The 22,449-nt window shown below is 36.5% G+C and overlaps 1 protein-coding gene across 9 annotated transcripts in view; it reads right to left on the bottom strand.

The window, feature by feature from the left end:
* The window catches only part of CABCOCO1 (ciliary associated calcium binding coiled-coil 1), a 163,749-nt gene that overhangs the window by 111,848 nt on the left and 29,452 nt on the right, over positions 1-22,449 (bottom strand). For 8 of the 9 annotated variants that reach the window (XM_055590168.1, XM_055590174.1, XM_055590183.1 and 5 more), the window contains exon 3: positions 15,518-15,687. In XM_055590168.1, coding sequence (XP_055446143.1) covers positions 15,518-15,687 — 170 coding nt within the window. Of the gene's footprint in view, positions 1-15,517; positions 15,688-17,638; positions 17,717-22,449 lie in introns of all 9 variants that reach the window. The other variant, XM_055590189.1, reaches the window with a different exon arrangement.

Below are 22,449 nucleotides of genomic sequence, written 5' to 3'. Positions count from 1 at the left end.
CAATTGCACTCATCTCACACACTAGTAAAGCAATGCTCAAAATTCTCCAAGCCAGGCTTCAGCAATATGTGAATTGTGAAATTCCAGATGTTGAAGTTGGTTTTAGAAAAGGCAGAGGAACCAGAGATCAAATTGCCAACATTCACTGGATCATCGAAAAAGCAAGAGAGAGTTCCAGAAAAACATCTATTTCTGCTTTATTGACTATGCCAAAGCCTTTGACTGTTGGATCACAATAAACTGTGGGAAATTCTGGAGGAGATGGGAATACCAGACCATCTGACCTGTCTCTTGAGAAACCTGTATGCAGATCAAGAAGCAACAGTTAGAACTGGACATGGAACAACAGACTGGTTCCAAATAGAAAAAGGAGTACGGCAAGGCTGTATATGGTCACCCTGCTTATTTAACTTATATGCAGAGTACGTCATGAGAAATGCTGGGCTGGAAGAAGCACAAGCTGGAATCAAGATTGCCAGGAGAAATATCAATAACCTCAGATATGCAGATGACACCACCCTTATGGCAGAAAGTAAAGAGGAACTAAAAAGCCTCTTGATGAAAGTGAAGGGGGAGAGTGAAAAAGTTGGCTCAAAGCTCCACATTCAGAAAACGAAGATCATGGCATCTGGTCCCATCACTTCATGGGAAATAGATGGGGAAACAGTGGCTGACTTTGTTTTTTCGGGCTCCAAAATCACTGCAGATGGTGCTTGTAGCCATGAAATTAAAAGACGCTTATTCCTTGGAAGGAAAGTTATGACCAACCTAGATAGCATATTCAAAAGCAGAGACATTACTTTGCCAACAAGGGTCTGTCTAGTCAAGGGTCGACCACAAGTCTAGTCCAGTGGTCATGTATGGATGTGAGAGTTGGACTGTGAAGAAAGCTTAGTGCCAAAGCATTGATGCTTTTGAACTGTGGTGTTGGAGAAGACTCTTGAGAGTCCCTTGGACTTCAAGGAGATCCAACCAGTCCATCCTAAAGGAGATCAGTCCTGGGTATTCATTGGAAGGACTGATGTTGAAGCTGAAACTCCAATACTTTGGCCACCTCATGCGAAGAGTTGACTCACTGGAAAAGACCCTGATGCTGGAAGGGAATGGCGGCAGGAGGAGAAGGGGACAACAGAAGATGAGATGGCTGGATGGCATCACCGACTTGATGGACATGGGTTTGGGTAGACTCCGGGAGTTGGTGATGACAGGGAGGCCTGGCATGCTGCGATTCCTGGGGTCACAGAGTCAGATATGACTGAGCGACTGAACTGATAGCGCTTTCTAGAATTCAACCCCAAACCAGGCACATTTGAGGTAGTCAGGAGGATGGGCTTTCACTTGCTGGAGTTCAGATGTGGCATCTCTTAATCTCATTTATTTTTATAATTTTTAAAATAAGGAGAATAATATTAATAGAACTATATCATAAGATTGTGGATGAATTAAGTGACAGTATTTGGAAAGCAAATGGCACCGTGAGTGACACAAGTTAATTCTATGAAATATTTACTAATATTATTCCTATTTGGAAGAAAAACAATTCAACTTAATAGAACTAAGAAGTGTTCTATGATTATTTAATAAATTCATGTTATATAGAGGAGAATTAATCTTGGCCCATTGACCTTGACAGAGGCCAAATACCCAGACTGTCTGTCTACATTCAATGCTTGGTCAGGTCCTGGAAAAATTAGACCTCAATATGTATACTATTGGAGAAGGAAATGGCAACCCACTCCAGTACTCTTGCCTAGAAAATTCCACGGATGGAGGAGGCTGGTGGGCTACAGTCCATGGGGTCACAAAGAGTTGGACACGACTGAGCGACTTCACGACAGATAACTGTACAAATCTTATGTTCCATAGTCCTTTATTTTGATCTAATTTGACTCCAGGTGGGTGCAGAATGTCTCATAGATAATGCAGCAAAATCTGAGACAAGGGACAGATTAGAAGTGAGTCAGTATAAAATGCAGTTTCCACACTAGAATTTTATTAGTAACCATCAACCATGCTACAGTTCAGAGCAGATTGCTCTTCAGTGCTTTTTCTATGAAGATGTTGCAGAATGGGATGGGAGTGCTCACTATGCACTCAGGACTCTACCACCTTTTAGTTTAAGTATAAACATACTTTACCTATTTCCCTGGCATACCTGGCTAAGATTACATTCTCTCCTGATGGTAGTTAGAACCTTTTCAGGTTGAAAGGTTTGAGGGGATTTTCTTTTTTTATCAGAAGGAAAAAACTAGATCCCTTGCTTTTTTTCTGGTTAGCCTTTACACATGTACTTTCACTCTCTCATAGTTTATGAGTACTTGGATGGATCCTGTTCAAGTTTTAAAAATTCATTTTTGGACTGACATCAGCAATATAAAGTTTCACATCAAAGAAATATTTGTGATGCAGCTGTAAGTTATGGAAAAAGTTTAAAATGGAAATCTCTTGTCAAATTTGGAATGTGAGATTCATGAAATTTTTCTACTTTCCTTTACTGTTTCTAGTTTATAAATTCTTAGCTCACAGGCTGCAAAGCTTAAGACTATTCATGTCATATACTTCTTTTTACAATTAAATTCATAAGTGGTACATTCACACGGTTCAAAAAATATATGTCAAGGTGTACTGTAAGAAGACTTACTCCAATCCTATTGTCCATATGTCTAGTTCCTATACCCTTTGCACATAAAATTTTGATTATTAGTTTTTTCTACATCATTTCAGCACTTCTTTGTATATATAACAAATAAAAACATATAAAGACTTATTCTTGTCTCTTTTTTAAACAAAAGAATACAACTCTGCACCTTGCTTGACTAAGTAACAACGTATGATATCTAGAAAGCTTCCTCATTCTTTCCTTTTTTACAGCTGCATGGTATTATGATTTAGCGATAGGGTAATCCCTACAGATAAATTTGTTTTTTCAGAGTAGTTTTAGATTTACAGAAAAGTTGCAAGAATATCACAAAGAGTTCCCATATAGCTTATACACAGTTTCCCCCATTGTTAATATTGCTATGGTGCATTTGGCACAACTAATGAGCAAATATTGATATATTATTATTCAAGTTCACTCTTTGGATTTCTTTAGTTTTTATTAAAGTCTTTTTTTTCTGTCCCAGGATTCCCTCCAGACACATTACATTTACTCATCTCATCTTCTGAGATTGCATAATTTTTCAGACGTTCCTTGTTGTTAAAGGCTTTTACAGTTTCAAGAAATACTGATCAGGTATTTTGTAGTGTATACTTAAATTTGGTATAAATTTGATACTTGTGCATGATTAGATAAGGAATAAAGGTTTTGGAGAGGAAGACTACAGAGCCATTTTCTTCACACTATATCAAGTGGTAAAGAATCTGTCTAAAAATGCAGATGTAGGAAATGATCTCTGGATCAGGTAGATTCCTAGGAAGAGGAAATGGCAAACCACTCCAGTATTCTTGGCTGGAGAATCCTATGGATAGGGGAGCGAGGTGAGCTACCATCCATAGGGTTGCAAGGAATTGGACATGAGTGACTGAGCATGCACACACCTTACTATGAGTGCTTTTGCCACCCACATCACATTGCTATTTAACATGGCTCATCACTAATAGTGCTAGTATTTGGACCTGCTGAGGTTGTATCTATCAGGCTTCCCTATATAAAGTTACTATTTTCCCTCCTTTCCATACTGTCCTCTTTGAAATGAAGTGTGCAGCACATTCTTAAGAAATGGGAAAAGGTGTTCAACTTCTTGAGGATGCAGTGATGTGCTTAGTTGCTCAGTCCTTTCTGTGACTTTGCAACCTCATGGACTGTAACCCGCCAGACTCCTCTGTCCATGGGGATTTTCCAGGCAAGAATACTGGAGTGGGTGGCCATGCCTTTCTCCAGGGGAGGTATCTATAAAAATTACTGGGACTTCCACATGGGAGATTAGTCTATTTTGCCCCAGTTAATTATTTGCTGTTGTTCAGTCACGAAGTCATGGCCAACTCTTTGCAACCCCGTGAACTGCAGTACAACAGGCTTCTCTTCCTTCATTATCTTCTGGAGTTTGTTCCAACTCATGTCCATGGAGAAAGTGATGGCATCCAACCATCTCATCTTCTGTCATCCCCTTCTTTTCTTGCCCTCAACCTTTCCCAGCATCAGGGTTTTACCAATGAGTCAGCTCTTCCCATCAGGTAGACAAACTATTGGAGCTTCAGCATCAGTCCTTCCAATGAATATTCACGACTGATTTCCTTTAGGATTGACTGCTTTGATTTCCTTGTTCTCCAAGGACTCTCAAGAGTCTTCTCCAGCACCAATTTTTCAGCACTCAGCCTTCTTTATACTCTTTCATATCCATACACAACAAATGGAAAAACCATAGCTTTAACTATATGGACCTTTGCTTTTTAATATACTGTCCAGGTTTGTCATAGCTATTCTTCCAAGGAGCAAGCATCTTTTAATTTCATGGCTGCAGTCACCATCCACAGTGATTTTGAAGGCCAAGAAAATGAAATCTGACACTGTTTCTACATTTTCCCCATCTATTTGCCGTGAAGTGATGGACAGGATGTCATGATCTTCATTTTCTGAATGCTGAGTTCTAAGCCAGGTTTTCACTCTCCTCTTTCACCTTCATCAAGAGGTTCTTTAGCTGCTCTTTACTTTCTGCCATTAAAAGTGGTATCATCTGCATATCTGAGTTTGTTGATATCTCTCCCTGCAATCTTGATTCCACCTTGGGATTCATCCATCTTGGCATTCCACATGATGTACTCTGCATCTCAGTTCAGTTTAGTCACTCAGTCGTGTCCGACTCTTTGTGACCAAATTGACTGCAGCATGCCAGGCTTCCCTGTCCATCACCAACTCCCAGAGTTTACTCAAACTAATGTCCATTGAGTCAGTGATGCAATCCAACCATCTCATCCTGTCATCCTCATCTCCTCCTGCCTTCAATCTTTCCCAGTATCAGGGTCTTTTCCAATGAGTCAGTTCTTCGCATCAGGTGACCAAAGTATTGTAGTTTCAGCTTTAGTATGAGCCTTTGCAATGAATATTCTGGACTGATTCCCTTTAGGATTGACTGGTTGGATCTCCTTGCTGTCCAAGGGACTCTCAAGAGCCTTTTCCACCACCACAGTTCAAAAGAATCAATTCTTCGGCACTCAGCTTTCTTTATAGTCCAACTCTCACATCCATACATGACTACTGGAAAAACCATAGCTTTGACTAGATGGACTTTTGTTGGCAAAGTAATGTCTCTGCTTTTTAATATGCTGTCTAGGTTGGTCATAACTTTTCTCCCAAGCAGTAAGCGTCTTTTAATTTCATGGCTGTAGGCACCATCTGCAGTGATTTTAGAGCCCCCAAAAATAAAGTCTCTCACTGTTTCCCCATCTATTTCCCATGAAGTGATGGTATTAGATGCCAGGATCTTAGTTTTCTGAATGCTGAGCTTTAAGCCAACTTTTTCACTCTCCTCTTTCACTTTCATCAAGAGGCTCTTTAGTTCTTCTTTGGTTTCTGCCATAAGAGATGGGAATACCAGACCATCTGACCTGCCTCTTGAGAAACCTATATGCAGGTCAGGAAGCAACAGTTAGAACTGGACATGGAACAACAGACTGGTTCCAAATAGGAAAAGGAGTACGGCAAGGCTGTATATTGTCACCCTGCTTATTTAACTTACATGCAGAGTACATCATGAGAAATGCTGGGCTGGAGGAAGCACAAGCTGGAATCAAGATTGCTGGGAGAAATATCAATAACCTCAGGCACGCAGATGACACCACCCTTATGGCAGAAAGTGAAGAGGAACTAAAATGGTGAACAGTACGTTCTCTTGGCAAAACTGTTAGCCTTTGCCCTGATTCATTTTGTACTACAAGGCCAAACTTGCCTGTTATTCCAGGTAACTCCTGATTTCCTACTTTTGTATTCCAGTCCCCTGTGATGAAAAGGACATCTTTTGTGTGTGTTAGATCTAGGAGGTCTTGTAGGTCTTCATAAATAACAGTTCAAAAAAAAAAAAAATAACAGTTCAACTTCAGCTTCTTCAGCATTACTAGTTGCAGCACAGATTTGGATTACTGTGATGTTGAATGGTTTGCCTTGGAAATGAACTGAGATCATCCTGTCATTTTTGAGATTGCACCCAAGTACTGTACTTTAAACTCTTTTGTTGACTATGAGGCCTATTCCATCCTTTCTAAGGAATTCTTGTCCACAGCAGTAGATATAATGGTCATCTGAATTAAATTTGCCTATCCCTTCCACTTTCATTCACTGATTCCTAAAAGTCCATGTTCACTCTTGCCATCTCCTGTTTGACCACATCCAATTTACGTTGATTCATGGATTTAACATTCCAGGTTCCTATGCAATATTTTTCTTTACAGCACTGGATTTCACTTTTACCCCCAGATACAAACACTACTGGGCATCCTTTTGGCTATGGCCCAGCCCCTTCATTCTTTCTGTAGCTATTTCTCTGCTCTTCCCCAGTAGTATACTGGACACCTACCAACCTGGGAGGTTCATCTTTCAGTGTTATATATTTTTGCCTTTTCATACTGTTCATGGGGTTCTCAAGACAAGAATACTCAAGTGGTCTGTCATTCCCTTCTCCAGTGGACCATGTTTTGTCAGGCTCTAACTAGCAGGGACATGGCCTTCAGCTGCTCAACGTAGCTGGATTACATGCATGGTGACCCGGCTGGCCCGCAGTCCCACTGTTAGTCCTCCTTGAGCATTTAAACTGTCACTAGCCATCCAGTGTCAGTCAATGTGCAGTCAGGGGATCGAGGCAAAGGTGACACTGGAATGACTGGTAAGTGGGTCGGAGGAAGGCTGGAGCCAATGTTGAAGGATTCCCAGGAGCAGAGGGCACCCCAGCATCATGGCTGCCACTGGCCACTTGGAACCAATCTGCTGCCCAGGAGCCACCGTCCACCATGGAGCTGATGTGCCGCCCAGGAGCCGCTGTCTGCTGTGGAGCCACTGTCTACTCTGGAGCCAATCAGCCACCTTGGAGTGAACAGTACCCAGGCCTCTCCACTGCTGGTGGTTGTCCTGGGGCCAATCTGTCACTACCCTGCTCCCGTCTCCGTCTCTGGGGTGATCTTTGTGAAGCCACTTCCCAGGCCACCAACACCACTTCAGGTTGCCAAAGCCATGTTATCCCATGGCCATTTGTAGGTAGTTAATTATTTATTCAAGCATTAATTCATTTATTCAAATTATTTATTCAATCATTAATTTTCATCAGCATGGACTCATGGAAGTTAATTTCATACTTTGGATTATAATTCAATACTATGCTATCTTGTTCAATTTGTTCTGTGGATATTGGGAGCTTTTTCAGTTGGCTTCTCTATTTTTTGGGCATACTCCCATCATTCTTATTTCTAAGCACTTTTTTCTGGCCCCTACAAGATGCCCCACGCTCACCTTTTATGTTCCCTGCTCTAGGTCTACAATCAGCCATTTTTCTAAGGAGCCCTGGTTCCTTTCATTTGAAAATGAAATTATAAACCAAGGCCTGAGTCCTGGGTGGTATGCTCACTACTATTGGATATCATTGCTTTTTGGCCCTATTTGTGAATAGAGCTGAGAAGTTTATGAATATATGTTTACACTGAACTCTACAACTATTCATCTGTATATTTCTTATGTTAAACAAGAGTTCACACCAATATTTTCAATTGATGTTTCTAATTTTTTGCTGTTTCAAACATTACTGCAATTAATGACTCTACATATATATCAGGTTATGTGTGTGCCAGTGAATATGCAGGATAAGTTCCCAAAAGTTGAATTGCTGGGAATAGTCAATACATTTGTCAAAGAGATAATACATCTGTAAATTTGATAGACAGCTGCTAACCTATATTCCACAATGGGGCTCTTACTTCCATCAGCAACACAAGGGAGTACTTGTTTTCTTACAGCTTTGACAGCTGAAAATGCTACCAAAGTTTTACAGTTTTGTCAATTTGATATATGACGAATAACATTTTTGTGTAGTTTTAATTAACATTGTTCTTATCTTTAAGACTGAGCTTTTCATTTATTTAAGAATCATTTGTATTTATTTAGTCCTAGCCTTGGTATACTCTTCTATTGCACTATTGGTCTTTTTCTTCTTGCTTTTGTATGCTCTTTTTTATATTATAGAATTTGTTTGTTGATGTCTGAGATGCAATGTTTACCCCAGGTTCTAATTTTTATTTTGGTATTTTCCCATTGCCGGCTTTTGACTTTTATAAATGAAATTTATATCAAATATATATCAAATCTTATCTTTATGGCTTCAGAATTTTGAAGTATAAAGATCTTCCCCATCCAAGGTTGTAAATAAATTAAACCATGTTTTTCTCTAATATTTTTAAGACTTCACTTAATTTAAAATTAAGCATTTGATACATTTGGAATGTATTCTGGTTTATATTAACAGACACAGGTTTGAATCCAATTTCATTTTTTTTTTTCTTGATGGATACTCAGTTGTCCCAGTATTATTTATTGAATAATTTATCTTTCCATCACAGATTTGAAATGCCATTTTACTGAATACTGAATTCTATTGGTTAAATTGCTGTTGCTTTGGTCTGTCTATCTAGTGATTCACCACTGTGTTCAAATACTTGAGGTTTCCTGTTAGTAAACTACAGAAGTACTACCACAAGTACTACTACTACTAAGGTATGCTAGAGCTTATTACATTTTCTGAAGACAGTTTTTCTGGCAATTCGTCCTGTTTATTTCCATATTTTGTTAGAATCATCTTGCCTAGAAACTCACTCCTAGACAAAAATATTAACAAAATACTGTTGGCATTTTTATTGGAATATTAATGCTATAAATTAACTTGATAAGACTTCATATCTTTATGATGTTGAGTCTTTTAAAGAATGTTGTAAGTTTTTCCAAATGTTAAAAGCCTCCTGTGTGACTTTGAAAATGCTCTGAAATTTTCTTCATATAGGGCCTGCACATTGCCTTTTTAAAGCTTATTCCTACTTAGTCTTTTATTGTTGTTGTTAGAGCACGTATTTTTCTTTCACTAAATCTTTTATACATATTATGTTTCTATACATAAATATTTATGTACAAATATTTTTTATACATAAATATTTTTTAACACCATCATACAGTAAAATTCACTTTTCCTTTTGGTGTATAGTTCTAGAAAGTTAAATGCTTGGATAGCCCATGTAACCATCAGGATACAGAAAAGGTACATCACTTCCAAAAGCTCCCTCATACTATCTTTTTATGTCCTCTCATCACTTCAACCTCTGGCAAACACTGATTTGTTTTCCACTGCTGTCGTTGTGATTTGTTGAGAATTTCCCATAGATGTAATCATACAGAATACAATCTTTTAAGACTGACTTCTTTAACTCAGTATGATGCTATTGAGACTCATTCAAATTGTTGTATCATGGCTCAACTACTTTCACTGCTGAGCAGTGTTCCACTGTATGGATATACCATAGTTTATTTACCTGTTTATCCATTGATAGACATTTGAATTTGTTTTTACTTTTGAGCACTTATGAACAGAGCTGCTAGACAACATTCATGTGCAGGTTTTTGTGTGAATATATGATTTTCTTTCTTTAGAGTAATGAAAGTAATGAACATTTCTTTAGAGAGGGATGAATGGGATACAATTTTCTAAGAAACTGCCAACTATTGTACAGAGTGGCTGTGCCATTTTGTATCGCCACAAACAAAGAACAAGAGTTCCAGATGCTCTGAATCCTTGTCAGCACTTGATATTGTCAGTATTTTTTATTTTATCCATTCTAACAGATGTGTAATGGTATCACAATGGTTTTATTACATTTCCCTAATGACGTTGAGCTTCTTTTCAGGAGTTTATTTGCTATCTTTATGTATCTTCTTTGGTGAAACATCTGTTCAGATTCTTTGCCCATTTTTTTTAGAAAAAGGTAAACTTTATTTTGTAAAAGATTTGCATTTATAGAAAAATTACAAAAATAATATTGAGAGTTCTTGCTAACCCTCCACACAGTTTATTTTATTTTTAATATCAAACATTACCATGGTACATTTATTACTACTAATAAACCAAATTTAAACATTACAATGAGCTTCCCTGGTGGCTCAGACGGTAAAGCATCTGCCTACAATGCGGGAGACCTGGGTTCAATTCCTGGGTCGGGAAGATCTCCTGGAGGAGGAAATGGCAACCCACTCTAGTATTCTTGCCTGGAAAATCCCATGGATGGAGGAACCTGGTAGGCTAGAGTCCATGGGGTAGCAAAGAGTTGGACACGATTGAGCGTCTTCACACACAAACATTACAATGAACTAAAGCCCTTATTTTTATTAATTTCCATAATTTTTACTTCATATTCCAGGACATCATCCAGGACACCAACTACATTTGGTTGTTATGCCCCTTAGGTCCCCCTAGATTGTTTCTCTGACTTTTCTTGTTTGTAATAACCTGGTCAGCTTGGAGAGGACTGGTCAAATATTTTTGTACAATGTTCCTCAATTTAGTTTGCCTGATGGTTAAACAGAAGTTATGGGTTTTTGATGGCTTTGTCCATTTCTAATAGGATTTTTTTTTAACTTATTGCTGTGTTTTGACAGTTCTTTATGCATTACAGATACAAGCCCTTTTTTAGATATGTGATTTGCAAATATATTTTTCCCTGTCTGCAACTTTTCATTCTTTTAACAATGACTTTCATAAAACAAAAATTTTTAAATCTGATTAAGTTCAATTTATAAATTTTTCTTTCACAGGTACTGTTTTGGGGTTCATATCTAAGAACGTCTCAATAACCCAAGGTCATAAAGATTTTCTCTTGTTTTATTCTAAAAGATTTATAGTTTTATATTTCAAGTTTATAACAATTAGAGTTAACTTGCATCAAGTGAAAAGTTTAGGCTGAAGTGCACTCTTTTCAATATAGATGAGCAGTTATTTCAATACATTTATTGAAAAGGAGACTTGGTTCCATTGAATTACTTTTGCATAGTTATCAAAAAGTCAGATGATCATTTTTCTATTTCTGAATTCTGTCTTCTGTTTCATTGATACATGTGTTTATCCCTTCACTAATTCCACACTGACTTCATTACTATAACTATATAGTAATTCTTAAACTGAGTTTAAGCCTTATGCAACTTTACTCTTATTTTTCAAAAAATTTTTAGTTGTTTAGCTCCTTGGCATTTCCATATAAATTTTAAAATCAGTGAGTATGTCTAGAAAAAATCCTGCTGGCATTTGGATTGATACTGCATTAAATCTACGTATCAATTTGGGAAGATATCTTTATCATGTGGAGATTTCTAATCCAAGAACACAGTATATTTTTTCAATTGTTTAGGTTTTAATTTTATCATCATTTTGTAGTTTTTAGCATATAGATTGTGCACATTTTGTTAGATTTATACTTCTGTATCAATACTTCTATCATTTTTTGAGTTATTATAAATGAAATTGTTTGTTAAAAATTTGGTATCTAATACACATTGCTAGTATACTGAAATACAACTGACTTTTGTGTTTTGACCTTCTTCCTGCAACACTGCTAAATTCATTAGTTCCAGGAATTTTTTTGATTCTGTGGAATTTGCTATATAGAGAATCATTTCATCTGACAACAGGGACTGTATAATTCCCTCCTTTCTAGTCTGCCTGTATTTTATTTCTTTTTCTCACTATACTGCACTTATTGCTAAGTCTCCAATTCTTATGTTGAATAGGAGGTAAGACCAGACATTCTTACCTTGATCCTGATCTTACAAGGGAAGAATTTTGCTTTTCACCACTAAGTATGATGGTGGCTTTTCAGTAGATGTCTTTTATAAGGTTGACAAAAATCACATCTTTTCTTAACTTTCTGACTTTAAAAACAATGAATGGATGTTGTACTTAGTCAAATGCTATCTTTGCATCCATTTACATGATCATGTGCTCTTTTCTTCTTTCAATTTTTTACATGAATCAGATTTTCAACACCAAACCATTCAGCATTGAATTTCTGGTATAAAGCCCAACTGGTCATCTATATTATTTTTTTATGAATTGCCTGATTAATTCTTACAATATTTTGTTGAGATGTTTTTATGTTCATTAGGGACATTTCTCTGTAATTTCTTCTCCTCCTTTTACTCCTACTTCCCCCCACCTTTCCTCAACTTTTTCTTCTTTTCCCTTTCTCCTCACCCCTCCTTCTTCTCTTTGTCAGGTTTGGTATGAAGATAATTTTAGCCTCAAAAAATGAGTTACAAAGAGTTCTTTCCTCTGTTAATTCTGGAAGATGTCATATATAGTTGGTGGTATTTCTTCATTAAATGTTTAACAGAATTTTCCAGTAGAAACATCTGGGCCTGAAGAATTTTTTCCAATAGTTCTTAGCAACAAATTCAATTTTTTCAATAGTTATGGGACTATCAAGATATCTACTTCATCTGGTGAATTTTATTAGTTTGAGGTTTTTGAAAACTAGTCAGTTACTTTTGTTTTCTAATGTACATATAATTAACATTCTCTTATTATTCTGTTAATGTCTGCACAATCTTTAGTGATATCCTTTTTTATACTTGATAATAATAACCTGTACTTGCCATCTTTTTTCTTAGTCAGTTTTGCTTCATGTTTATCAATTTTGATCTTATCAAAGATCTAGATTTTTGTTTCACTGATTTTCTCTATTGGTTTTCCATTTTTAATTTCATTGACTTCTGTTTATTATTTATTTCTTTTCTCCTTGATCCATGCTCTATTAATTTACTTAAAAATCTTTTCTAATATCTGTTGAGGTTTTCTCTTTGACTCATGGACTATTAAGAATTGTGCTGTTCAATATCCAAGTGTTCGGAGATTTCCCTTACATATTTCTGTTGTTAACTGTTTAATTCCATGATGGTCAGAAAATATATTTGTATGGTTTCAATTAAACTTAAGGTTGTTACATGACCCAGGATATGGTTCACCTTGATGAATGTGCCATACACACTTGAAAGCATGACTATTTTGTTGTTTGGGGGTATACTGTTCTGTAAATGGCAATTAGATCCAGACAGTTGATGTTTTTCTTTTGGTTTACCTTATTTGTGACCTAGTCAGACTCTTGAATTTACAGGTCTATGTCTTCTGATAAATTTGGGATGTTTTCAACTACTGCTTTTTCAAATGCTTGTTTACCGCTGTACTCTTTCTCCTATCCTTTTGGGACTCTGAATGATATGTATATTAGAACGTCTGTTGTCCATAGGTCCTTGAGGTTTTGTTCATTTGTTTACCAATCTTTTTTTTATTTTTTCTCTGTATTGTACAGATTGGATAATTTCTATTGCTTTTCCATCTTTAAGTTCACTGATTTTTCCTTTGTCTCCATTCTGTTATTGATTCCATTCAGTGAGATTTTAATTTTGGTCATTGTACAATTTGGTTCTAAAATTTTGTTTCTTGATTATACCTTCTGTTTCTTTCATGATTCTTTATATTTTAATGTTTATTTCAACAATGCTCACAACAGTTCTTTTAAGCTCTTGTAGCTGTTTTGAAGTCTTTGTCATCTAATCTCAATATCCATTTCATCTTATTGTTAGTATCTAGTTATTAATATTTTCCATGCAGGATGAGATCCACACAGCTCTTTGTCTGCCTAGTAATTTTGACAATAGTATTCAAAGAATGTTTCGAGACCGGTAGTACTCAAAGATTCCACAAATATTTGTGTCATGAGGGAAAAAACAGCCAAAGTCTGTTTTTGTGATGATTTACTAAGAATTCTTTTTTGGAAGATTATAGTTCAACAACTGACACTGACACAATGTTATATTATTTATCAGGACTCTTAATAAAATAGTACTGAAAAGACTGAATTCTCAAAACTAACTACCTAAGACTTCAGTTTTTGTTTTAGTTTTATATTAAGTACAGAATAATCTGAAATCAGTCAATTAATATCATACAATATTTCTCATTGTCAAATATAATTATTTTTTTTCTTCTATTGGTACATTATTAGTGTTTAACATGGCACCATATACCTAAGTAAAGAAAAAATGAAATTCTCCTATTTGCAGAGCAGGAAAAATATGGATTTCTCTTCCTTACATACAAAAAACTACCAATTCCTCCTTTGTTAAGAGTGATGAGGAGCAGGAAGAATACATAAGGTATGAGTGATTCCTCAATTAATTTTGCTAACACAGTATTTCCCCTGCTTCTGAACAGTTAGAAAATGATACAAGGAACAAAATAAGCTTTGTGTGACCAAAAGTCCTCCATTAATTTTAGTAGGACAATGGTGACAATACTTTAGAGGTAGAAAGGTCTTCTGCTGCTGCTAAGTCACTTCAGTCATGTCCGATTCTGTGTGACCCCATAGACAGCAGCCCACCAGGGTCCCCCGTCCCTGGGATTCTCCAGGCAAGAACACTGGAGCGGGTTGCTATTTCCATCTCCAATGCATGAAAGTGAAAAGTGAAAGTGAAGTCGTTCAGTCGTGTCCGACTCTTAGTGACCCCAGGGACTGCAGCCTACCAGGCTCCTCCGTCCGTGGGATTTTCCAGGCAAGAGTACTGGAGTGGGATACCACTGCCTTCTCCCCCCAAATTTTTTTAAACAAGAAACTAAAAACAAGCAAATAATCAAAAGAAGAGACAAAATGGAAGGAGGAGGAAATGAAGGAAGGAAGGAAGCAAAGCTGCTTCCCGTAGACACAAGCAGGTCTTTCAGTGGAGTTAGAAATATTTTGACATTTATTGTGTTCATGGCCTTTTGATTATACAGTAAGATTCATGTTCTAGTTCTGCCATTTACCAACTACGCACCTTGGACTGCTTGCTCAACTGTGATATAGGGGTTATGATACCTCCCCTCCAGTTGTTCTGCATTTTACAATCTATGTTGAAGACTGGAACCAAACATACTGCCTAGGACAAAGTTGGCAATAAGTAATGATAGATTTCCTTCTTTTCCTCCTTCCAAGAAGGTAACTCTGTTTATTCTCAAACAAAAGTCATCACATTTAAAACTGCTCCAAGGAAGAATTTCCAAATTTCTGTAGTAACTCATTTCAGTAAATTAAAAAACTCACAAAATCTAAGTGTATGGGACTAATATCTATTTCATGGGGCTTTGATACTGACCAAAGTGCCTCCTCTTAACAGCAAACCTGATATTACAGTAATATTTAAATGTAAGATAAGATGAAAACAGCTCAAACAATAAAAAATATCTAGATAAATCTGAACTACTTGACATTTTTGGGATGATGACACTGATGAGATTTCAAAATTAAAGTAATATATCTGGCAAATTCATTATTAAGAGAACATTAACCTTATTAAGTATTAACACTTTACAACTTAATGAAGTTATGAAGTATATTCTTGCTATATATACCCAAGGAAAAAACATAATTTTCATTGTAGGATTTACATAAAATTAGGAGCTTTTGCTTGAGAAAATTCATTTAGACAGTGGACTAAATTTTCTTTTCTTAAAAAAAGTAATGTACTTACTTCTAAGATTATGAAGTAGCATATCTAGTAAAGTCATAAATTTTGAATATTGAATAACAGAGAAGTCCATTCCTTTTGCCCACAAAAATCCAGATACATAATAATCTAGTAGACTGGCTTCCTTTAAACAGGTTTCAAGATTTTTGAAATTCAAAAACTTTTCTAGTTTCCTGTAACAAGAAAAATCCAGATATTAAAATTGATTAAACACTGAACAGTTCCTTTTCTAAGTTTTGAAAACAGATACTATTCTTGAATGAAGATTCTATAATGCTCATAATCTAAAAAATCTATGATTATATCAACATCCTAAATTCAAAACAGCATTCAAAAGAGAGAGCACATGAAAATTCTTCTTATTCTTTTTTTTCCACTTCCTCTTTCTTCTTCTTCTAAATTTCTCTCCTCTCCTCTTTTTTTTAATTGGAGGAAAACTGTTTTCCAATGTTGTGTTGGTTTCTGCCATAGAATACGTGAATCAGCCATAATTCTACATATCTCTTCTCTCTTGAGCCTCCCTTCCCTTCTCTCATACCACCCCTGTAGGTCATCACAGAGCATCAGGCTGGGCTCCCTGTGTTATACAGCAACTTCTCACCAGCTGCTCATATGTTGATGCTACTTTCTCCATTCATCCCACTCTTTCTCTCCCTTTCCCACCATGTTTACAAGTCCATTCTCTACATCTGCATCTCCATTCCTTCCCTGCAAATAGGTTCATTGATACTGTTTTTCTAGATTCCTTATATATGGGTTAATATATTAATTTGTTTTTCTCTTTCTGATTTACTTCACTTTGTAGGCTGTAGGTTCACCCACCTCACTAGAACTGACTCAAATTCATTTTTTATAGCTAGGTACTATTCCATTGTATATACGTACCACATCTTCTTTATCCATTCATCAGTCAATGGACATCTAGGTTGCTTCCAGGTCCTGGCTATTGTAAATAGTGCTGCAATGAACACTGCAGTACATATGCCTTTTAGGACTGTTTTATCAGGGAATATGCCCAGTAGTGGGGTTGCTGGGTCATATGGTATATTTAGTCCTAGTTTTTTTAAGGAATCTCCATACTTTTCTTCATAATGGCTATATCAGTTTACATTCCCACCAACAGTTGTCGGGAGGTTCCTTTTTCTCTTATTTATCTCTGAAGTAAAATGTCGTAACTTTTTCTTTTCTTTCAAATTCAATGTCTTTTTCCATTTATACAATCAAGTTTCTTTTACTTCTGGCAGTGTTCTGAACTGGATTGTTAAATATCTATTGTTTTCTTTTTTAAGAATTCCAATTATGTATGTTTTACTCATTTTTTTCTAATACTGTAATTTTCTTTATCTTCAAAAATTTTTAAATCAATTTCCTTTTCATTTTATATGCTTTTCTCATTACGGTCGTCTATGGCCCTTGTATTTTCAGCACTGTTAATTCTCCCTTGGGCTACTTATAAATTTCACTTCTGTGAGATCGCTCCTTCTCTACTTTTTTTAAAAAAAAGTTTCATCACCTTTTATTTCTTTTTATCTCTACCTTGATTTTTTTGTATCTCTGTCTTATGTTCTTGTGATTACTTCACAAGAGTTTTTATTATTAATTCACGATAAATATTTGAGCTTTTTTTTTTTTGTCTGTTCATGGCCATATTTTTCTTGTGTACTTCCTTTGCCTGACATTTCTTTTTCCTATTCTTCATTTTTATCCTCGCAATGTCTTTATATGTATACTCCTAGTTTAATGCTCAAACCTGGTCATATTATAAGCTATTTTCTATATGAAATAAGTTTATGTCAATTATTTTACTTTTTAGCCTTTATTCAATTAGTGGGAAAAATGAAAGATGTACAATAAGTTCTCCTTATACCACATAAATAATCTATTTCTTATAGATATAGGAAGTATCTGCTCCACACCTTATAATATAGCCCTGCTGTTGCAAACAAGTGTTCTTGGAATGGCACTTCAGGGTTTTCACTTCACCTGGGAGAATAAGTATATTTTTAAAACTCATTCTCAGATCTTCAACTATGTGATCCTCCTTGTACTGTTCCCCACACTTCTGCTAGATCTACCATGTTTCTGGCTAGATCTACCACATATGTTTCTGGCAGTAATACTCACATTTTGCAGTCTGGACTTTCATTCTCCTTGTTAGTACAGAGATGGAATTGATATTTCCTTGATGCTTATATGTGATTTCTGAGGGAGAAAGAGAGTGTGTGTGCGTGTTTGTCTGTGTGACAACTTTATACAGCTATTGAAAAAAAAAGATATCCCTTATTATTTATAATATTGAAATAAATTACATGATCAGAATAATGAATACAGCAAGATTAAACAAGTTTGGGAAAAAATAAAGCTGATGTTATGTTTAACACACTCTCATCCAACTCAGAAACATTTCATTTACAGTGGTATCAGAGTAGACCCCAATCCCCAAAGTGAGATCTGAGTCTTTTCACAGTAATCATAGCTCCCTTCTCATAATGCTATATAATGCCTTTCTGTATATGGCATTCTTTATAATTATTGACCTACAGTGGGTACTGTCCTAAATTGTTCTAGTTAATGCATAACTAAAGGTAAGGTTAATTTTCTTCTGTGGAACAAAAATCAAAAGCATAAATAAGTAGCTTTGACTGCTACTGGCAGCTGTTTTAGAAAAATCAGTCCCAAGATTAAGCCTTACTTCCTGATAATTTTGAGGACTTGAGTCAACCAACACTGTAGTCACTCTCTCTCTCAATGTCCCATTATGTGATAGTTTACATACACAAATATGTGTCAGTTCAGTTCAGTTGCTCAGTCGTGTCCGACTCTTTGCGACCCCATGAATTGCAGCACGCCAGGCCTCCCTGTCCATCACCAACTCCCGAAGTTCACTCAAACTCACGTCCATCGAGTCAGTGATGCCATCCAGCCTTCTTATATGTGTACATGTGCATAAACTTTATTTTTAAGACAATACAATCAGTTTTTATGTTACAAGAAAATAAAAGCATGCACAACTGATACATTTTGTCAAGCAGAGAAATTAAATGATAGATGCAGAAAAGAACGGGCAGGCACTCTGGGGAGGGAGGTTATCTTACTAGCCAGCCATCTTGCATTTGCACTGGATATCAGTCAGCAAGATTCATTTTTCAATGTTTATAGTACCACTTAGTCTTAAGTGAAAAGCAGTAAGAAAACTTCTATAGTAGTAAAAACTTGTGGTATTTTACTAGAATCAATAAATAGGCCAAGAAACAGGTAGAGAACAAAGAAACAGACCAAATATATATGGAAACAGGAATATGAGAGGTAATATTTCAAAATCAGTAAGGGAAGTACGAATTGTTCAAGAATGATGCTAGTTTATTCCAATAGAAATTAAAAAGTTAAAAAAATGATGCTGGCAGCACTAGCTAGCCACATAGAAAATAAAACAATACTTTAACCAATACATGGATTAACTAAAACAAACCCAGTAGCATTTTATTCTGAATTATATCCTTAAAGCTTTGGTTTTTTTGGGGGAGAGGGGAAATTTACATTAAGAGTATATTTGTTTAAGAAACAGTTTTTGAACAGCAACTTTTCTTATTTTCCTTGCTATCAAAGCTTTTATTTTATGAAGTTTAATTACTTCTCTGATTCACTATGCTGGATATATACTCTAACATCTAATTGCTATAATCTGCATTTTGAATGTTTTCATAAATTTTTTTCCATTACTGACTTTATTTTCAGCAAGATACTGGATTTATTCTTTTTTTCCTTTATTTTTTTATTGAAGGATAATTGCTTTACAGAATTTTGTTGTTTTCTGTCAAGCCTCAACATGAATCAGCCATAGGTATACATATGTCCCTTCTCTTTTGAACCTCATTCCCATCTCTCTCCTCATCCCACCCCTCTAGATGGATACAGAGCCCCTGTTTGAGTTTCCTGAAGCATATAACAAATTCCCCTTGGCTATCTATTTTACATATGGTAATGTAAGTTTCCATGTTACTCTCTCCATACATCTCACCCTCTCCTCCCCCTCCCCACGTCTATTCTCTATGTCTGTTTTTCCACTGCTGCTGCTGCTGCTGCTGCTGCTAAGTCGCTTCAGTCGTGTCCAACTCTGTGCGACCCCATAGACGGCAGCCCACTAGGCTCCCCGGTCCCGGGGATTCTCCAGGCAAGAACACTGGAGTGGGTTGCCATTTCCTTCTCCAATGCATGAAAGTGAAAAGGGAAAGTGAAGTCGCTCAGTCGTGTCTGACTCTTAGTGACCCCATGGACTGCAGCCTACCAGGCTCCTCCATCCATGGGATTTTCCAGGCAAGAGTACTGGAGTGGGGTGCCATTGCCTTCTCCTGTTTCTCCACTGCTGCTCTGCAAATAAATTATTCAGTATCATTTTTCTAGATTCTGTATATATGCATTAGAATAGGATATTTATCATTCTCTTTCTGACTCACTTCACTCTGCATAATAGGTTCTAGGTTAATCCTTCTTGTCAGAACTGACTCAAATGTGTTCCTTTGTGTGGCTGAGTAATATTCCATTGTGTATATATACCACAACTTCTTTATCCATTCATCTGTCGATGGACATCGAGGTTGCTTCCATATTCTACCTATTGTAAATAGTGCTGCAATGAACAATGTGATACATGTATCTTTTAAAATTTTGATTTCATCAAAGTATATGCCCAGGAGTGAGATTGCTGGGTCATATGGTTGTTTTATTCCTAGTTTTCTAAGGAATCTGAACACTGTTGTCCATAGTGGCTGTATCAATTTACATTCCCTCCAACAGTGCAAGAGCGTTCCCTTTTCTCCATACCCTCTCCAGGATTTACTGTTTGTAGACTTTTTGATGATGGCCATTCTGACCAGTGTGAGGTGATATCTCATTGTAATTTTGATTTGCATTTCTCTAATAATGAGTGATATTTAGCATCTTTTCATGTTATTAGCCATCTGTATGTCTTTTTTGTATGTTTAAGTCCTTTTCCCACTTTTTGATTGGGTTGTTTGTTTTTCTGGCACTGAGTTGTATGAGCTGCTTGTATATTTTGGAAATTAATCCGTTGTTAATTGTTTCATTTGCTATCATTTTCTCCTATTCTGAGGGTTGTCTTTTCACCTTGTTTAGAGTTTCCTTTGCTATGCAAAAGCTTTTAAGTTTCATCAGGTCCTACTTGTTTACTTTTGTTTTTATTTCAGTTACTCTAGGAGGTAATGTTGAAGAAACTAAAGTTGAATGGTTCTACGAATACCTACAAGACCTTCTAGAACACCAAAAAAAGATCCTTTTCATTATAGGGGACTGGAATGCAAAAGTAGGAAATCAAGAGATACCGGGAGTAACAGGCAAATTAGGCCTTGGAGTACAAAACGAAGCAGGGGAAAGGCTAACAGTTATATCAAGAGAATGCACTGGTCATAGCAAACACCCTCTTCCAACAACACAAGAGAAGACTCTACATATGGACATCACCAGATGGTCAATACCAAAACAGATTGATTATATTCTTTGCAGCAAAAGATGCAGAAGCTCTATACAGTCAGTGAAAACAAGACTGGGAGCTGACTATGGCTCGGATCATGAACTCCATATCAACAAATTCAGACTTAAAATGAAGAAAGTAGGGAAACCACTAACCATTCGGGTATGACATAAATCAAATCCCCTACAATTATACACTGAAAGTGACAAACAGATTCAAAGATTAGATCTGGTAGATAGAGTGCCTGAAGAACTATGGACAAAGGTTCATGACATTGTACAAGAGGCTGTGATCAAGACCATCTCGAAGAAAAAGAAATGTAAGAAGGCAAAATGGTAGTCCAAGGAGGCCTGACAAATAGCTGAGAAAAGAAAAGATGAGAAAGGCAAAGGAGAAAAGAAAAGATATACCCATTTGAATGCAGAGTTCCAAAGAATAGCAAGGAAACATAAGAAAGCCTGCCTCACTGATTAATGCAAAGAAGTAGAGGAAAACAATAGAATGTGCAAGACTAGAGATGTCTTCAAGAAAATTAGAGATACCAAGGGAACATTTCATGCAAAGATGGGCATAATAAAGGAAAGAAATGCTATGGACCTAACAGAAGCAAAGATATTATATTAAGAAGAGGTGGCAAGAATACACAGAAGAACTATACAAAAAAGATCTTCGTGACCCAGATAACGGTGATGGTGTAATCACTCACCTACAGCCAGACATCATGGAATGAGAAGTCAAGCGGACCTTAGGAAATATCACTACGAACAAAGCTAGTGGAGGTGATGGAATTCCAGTTGAGCTATTTCAAATCCTGAAAGATGATGCTGTGAAAGTGCTCACTCAATATGCCAGCAAATCTGAAAACTCAGCAGTGGTCACAGGACTGGAATGGGTCAGTTTTCATTCCAACCCAAGTAAGGCAATGCCAAAGAATGTTCAAACTACCATAAGATTGCACTCATCTCACAAGCTAGTAATGTAATGTTCAAAATTCTCCAAACCAGGCTTCAACAGTATGTGAACCATGAACTTCCAGATGTACAAGCTGGATTTAGAAACGGCAGAGGAACCAGAGATCAATTTGCCAACATCCACTGGATCACAGAAAAAGCAAGAGAATTCCAGAGAAAACATCTACTTCTGCTTTATTTGACTACACCGAAACCTTGGAGTGTGTGGATCACAATGAACTGTGGAAAATTCTTAAAAGAGATGGGAACACCAGACCACTGGACCTGCCTCCTGAGAAATCTGGATGGAGGTGAAGACGAAACAGTTAGAAATGGACATGGAACAACAGACAGGTTCCAATAGGGAAAGGAGTACATCAAGGCTGTATATTGTCACCCTGTTTATTTAACTTATATGCAGAGTACATCATGCAAAATGCCAGACTGGATGAAGCACAAGCTGGAATCACGATTGCCAGGAGAAATATCAATAACCT

The sequence above is a fragment of the Bubalus kerabau genome, chromosome 1 (assembly GCF_029407905.1).
Source record: "Bubalus kerabau isolate K-KA32 ecotype Philippines breed swamp buffalo chromosome 1, PCC_UOA_SB_1v2, whole genome shotgun sequence".
Taxonomy (NCBI): Eukaryota; Metazoa; Chordata; class Mammalia; order Artiodactyla; family Bovidae; genus Bubalus; species Bubalus kerabau.
The sequence above is the reverse complement of the archived record's forward strand: the minus strand, read 5'-3'. Positions and strand labels throughout refer to the sequence as shown.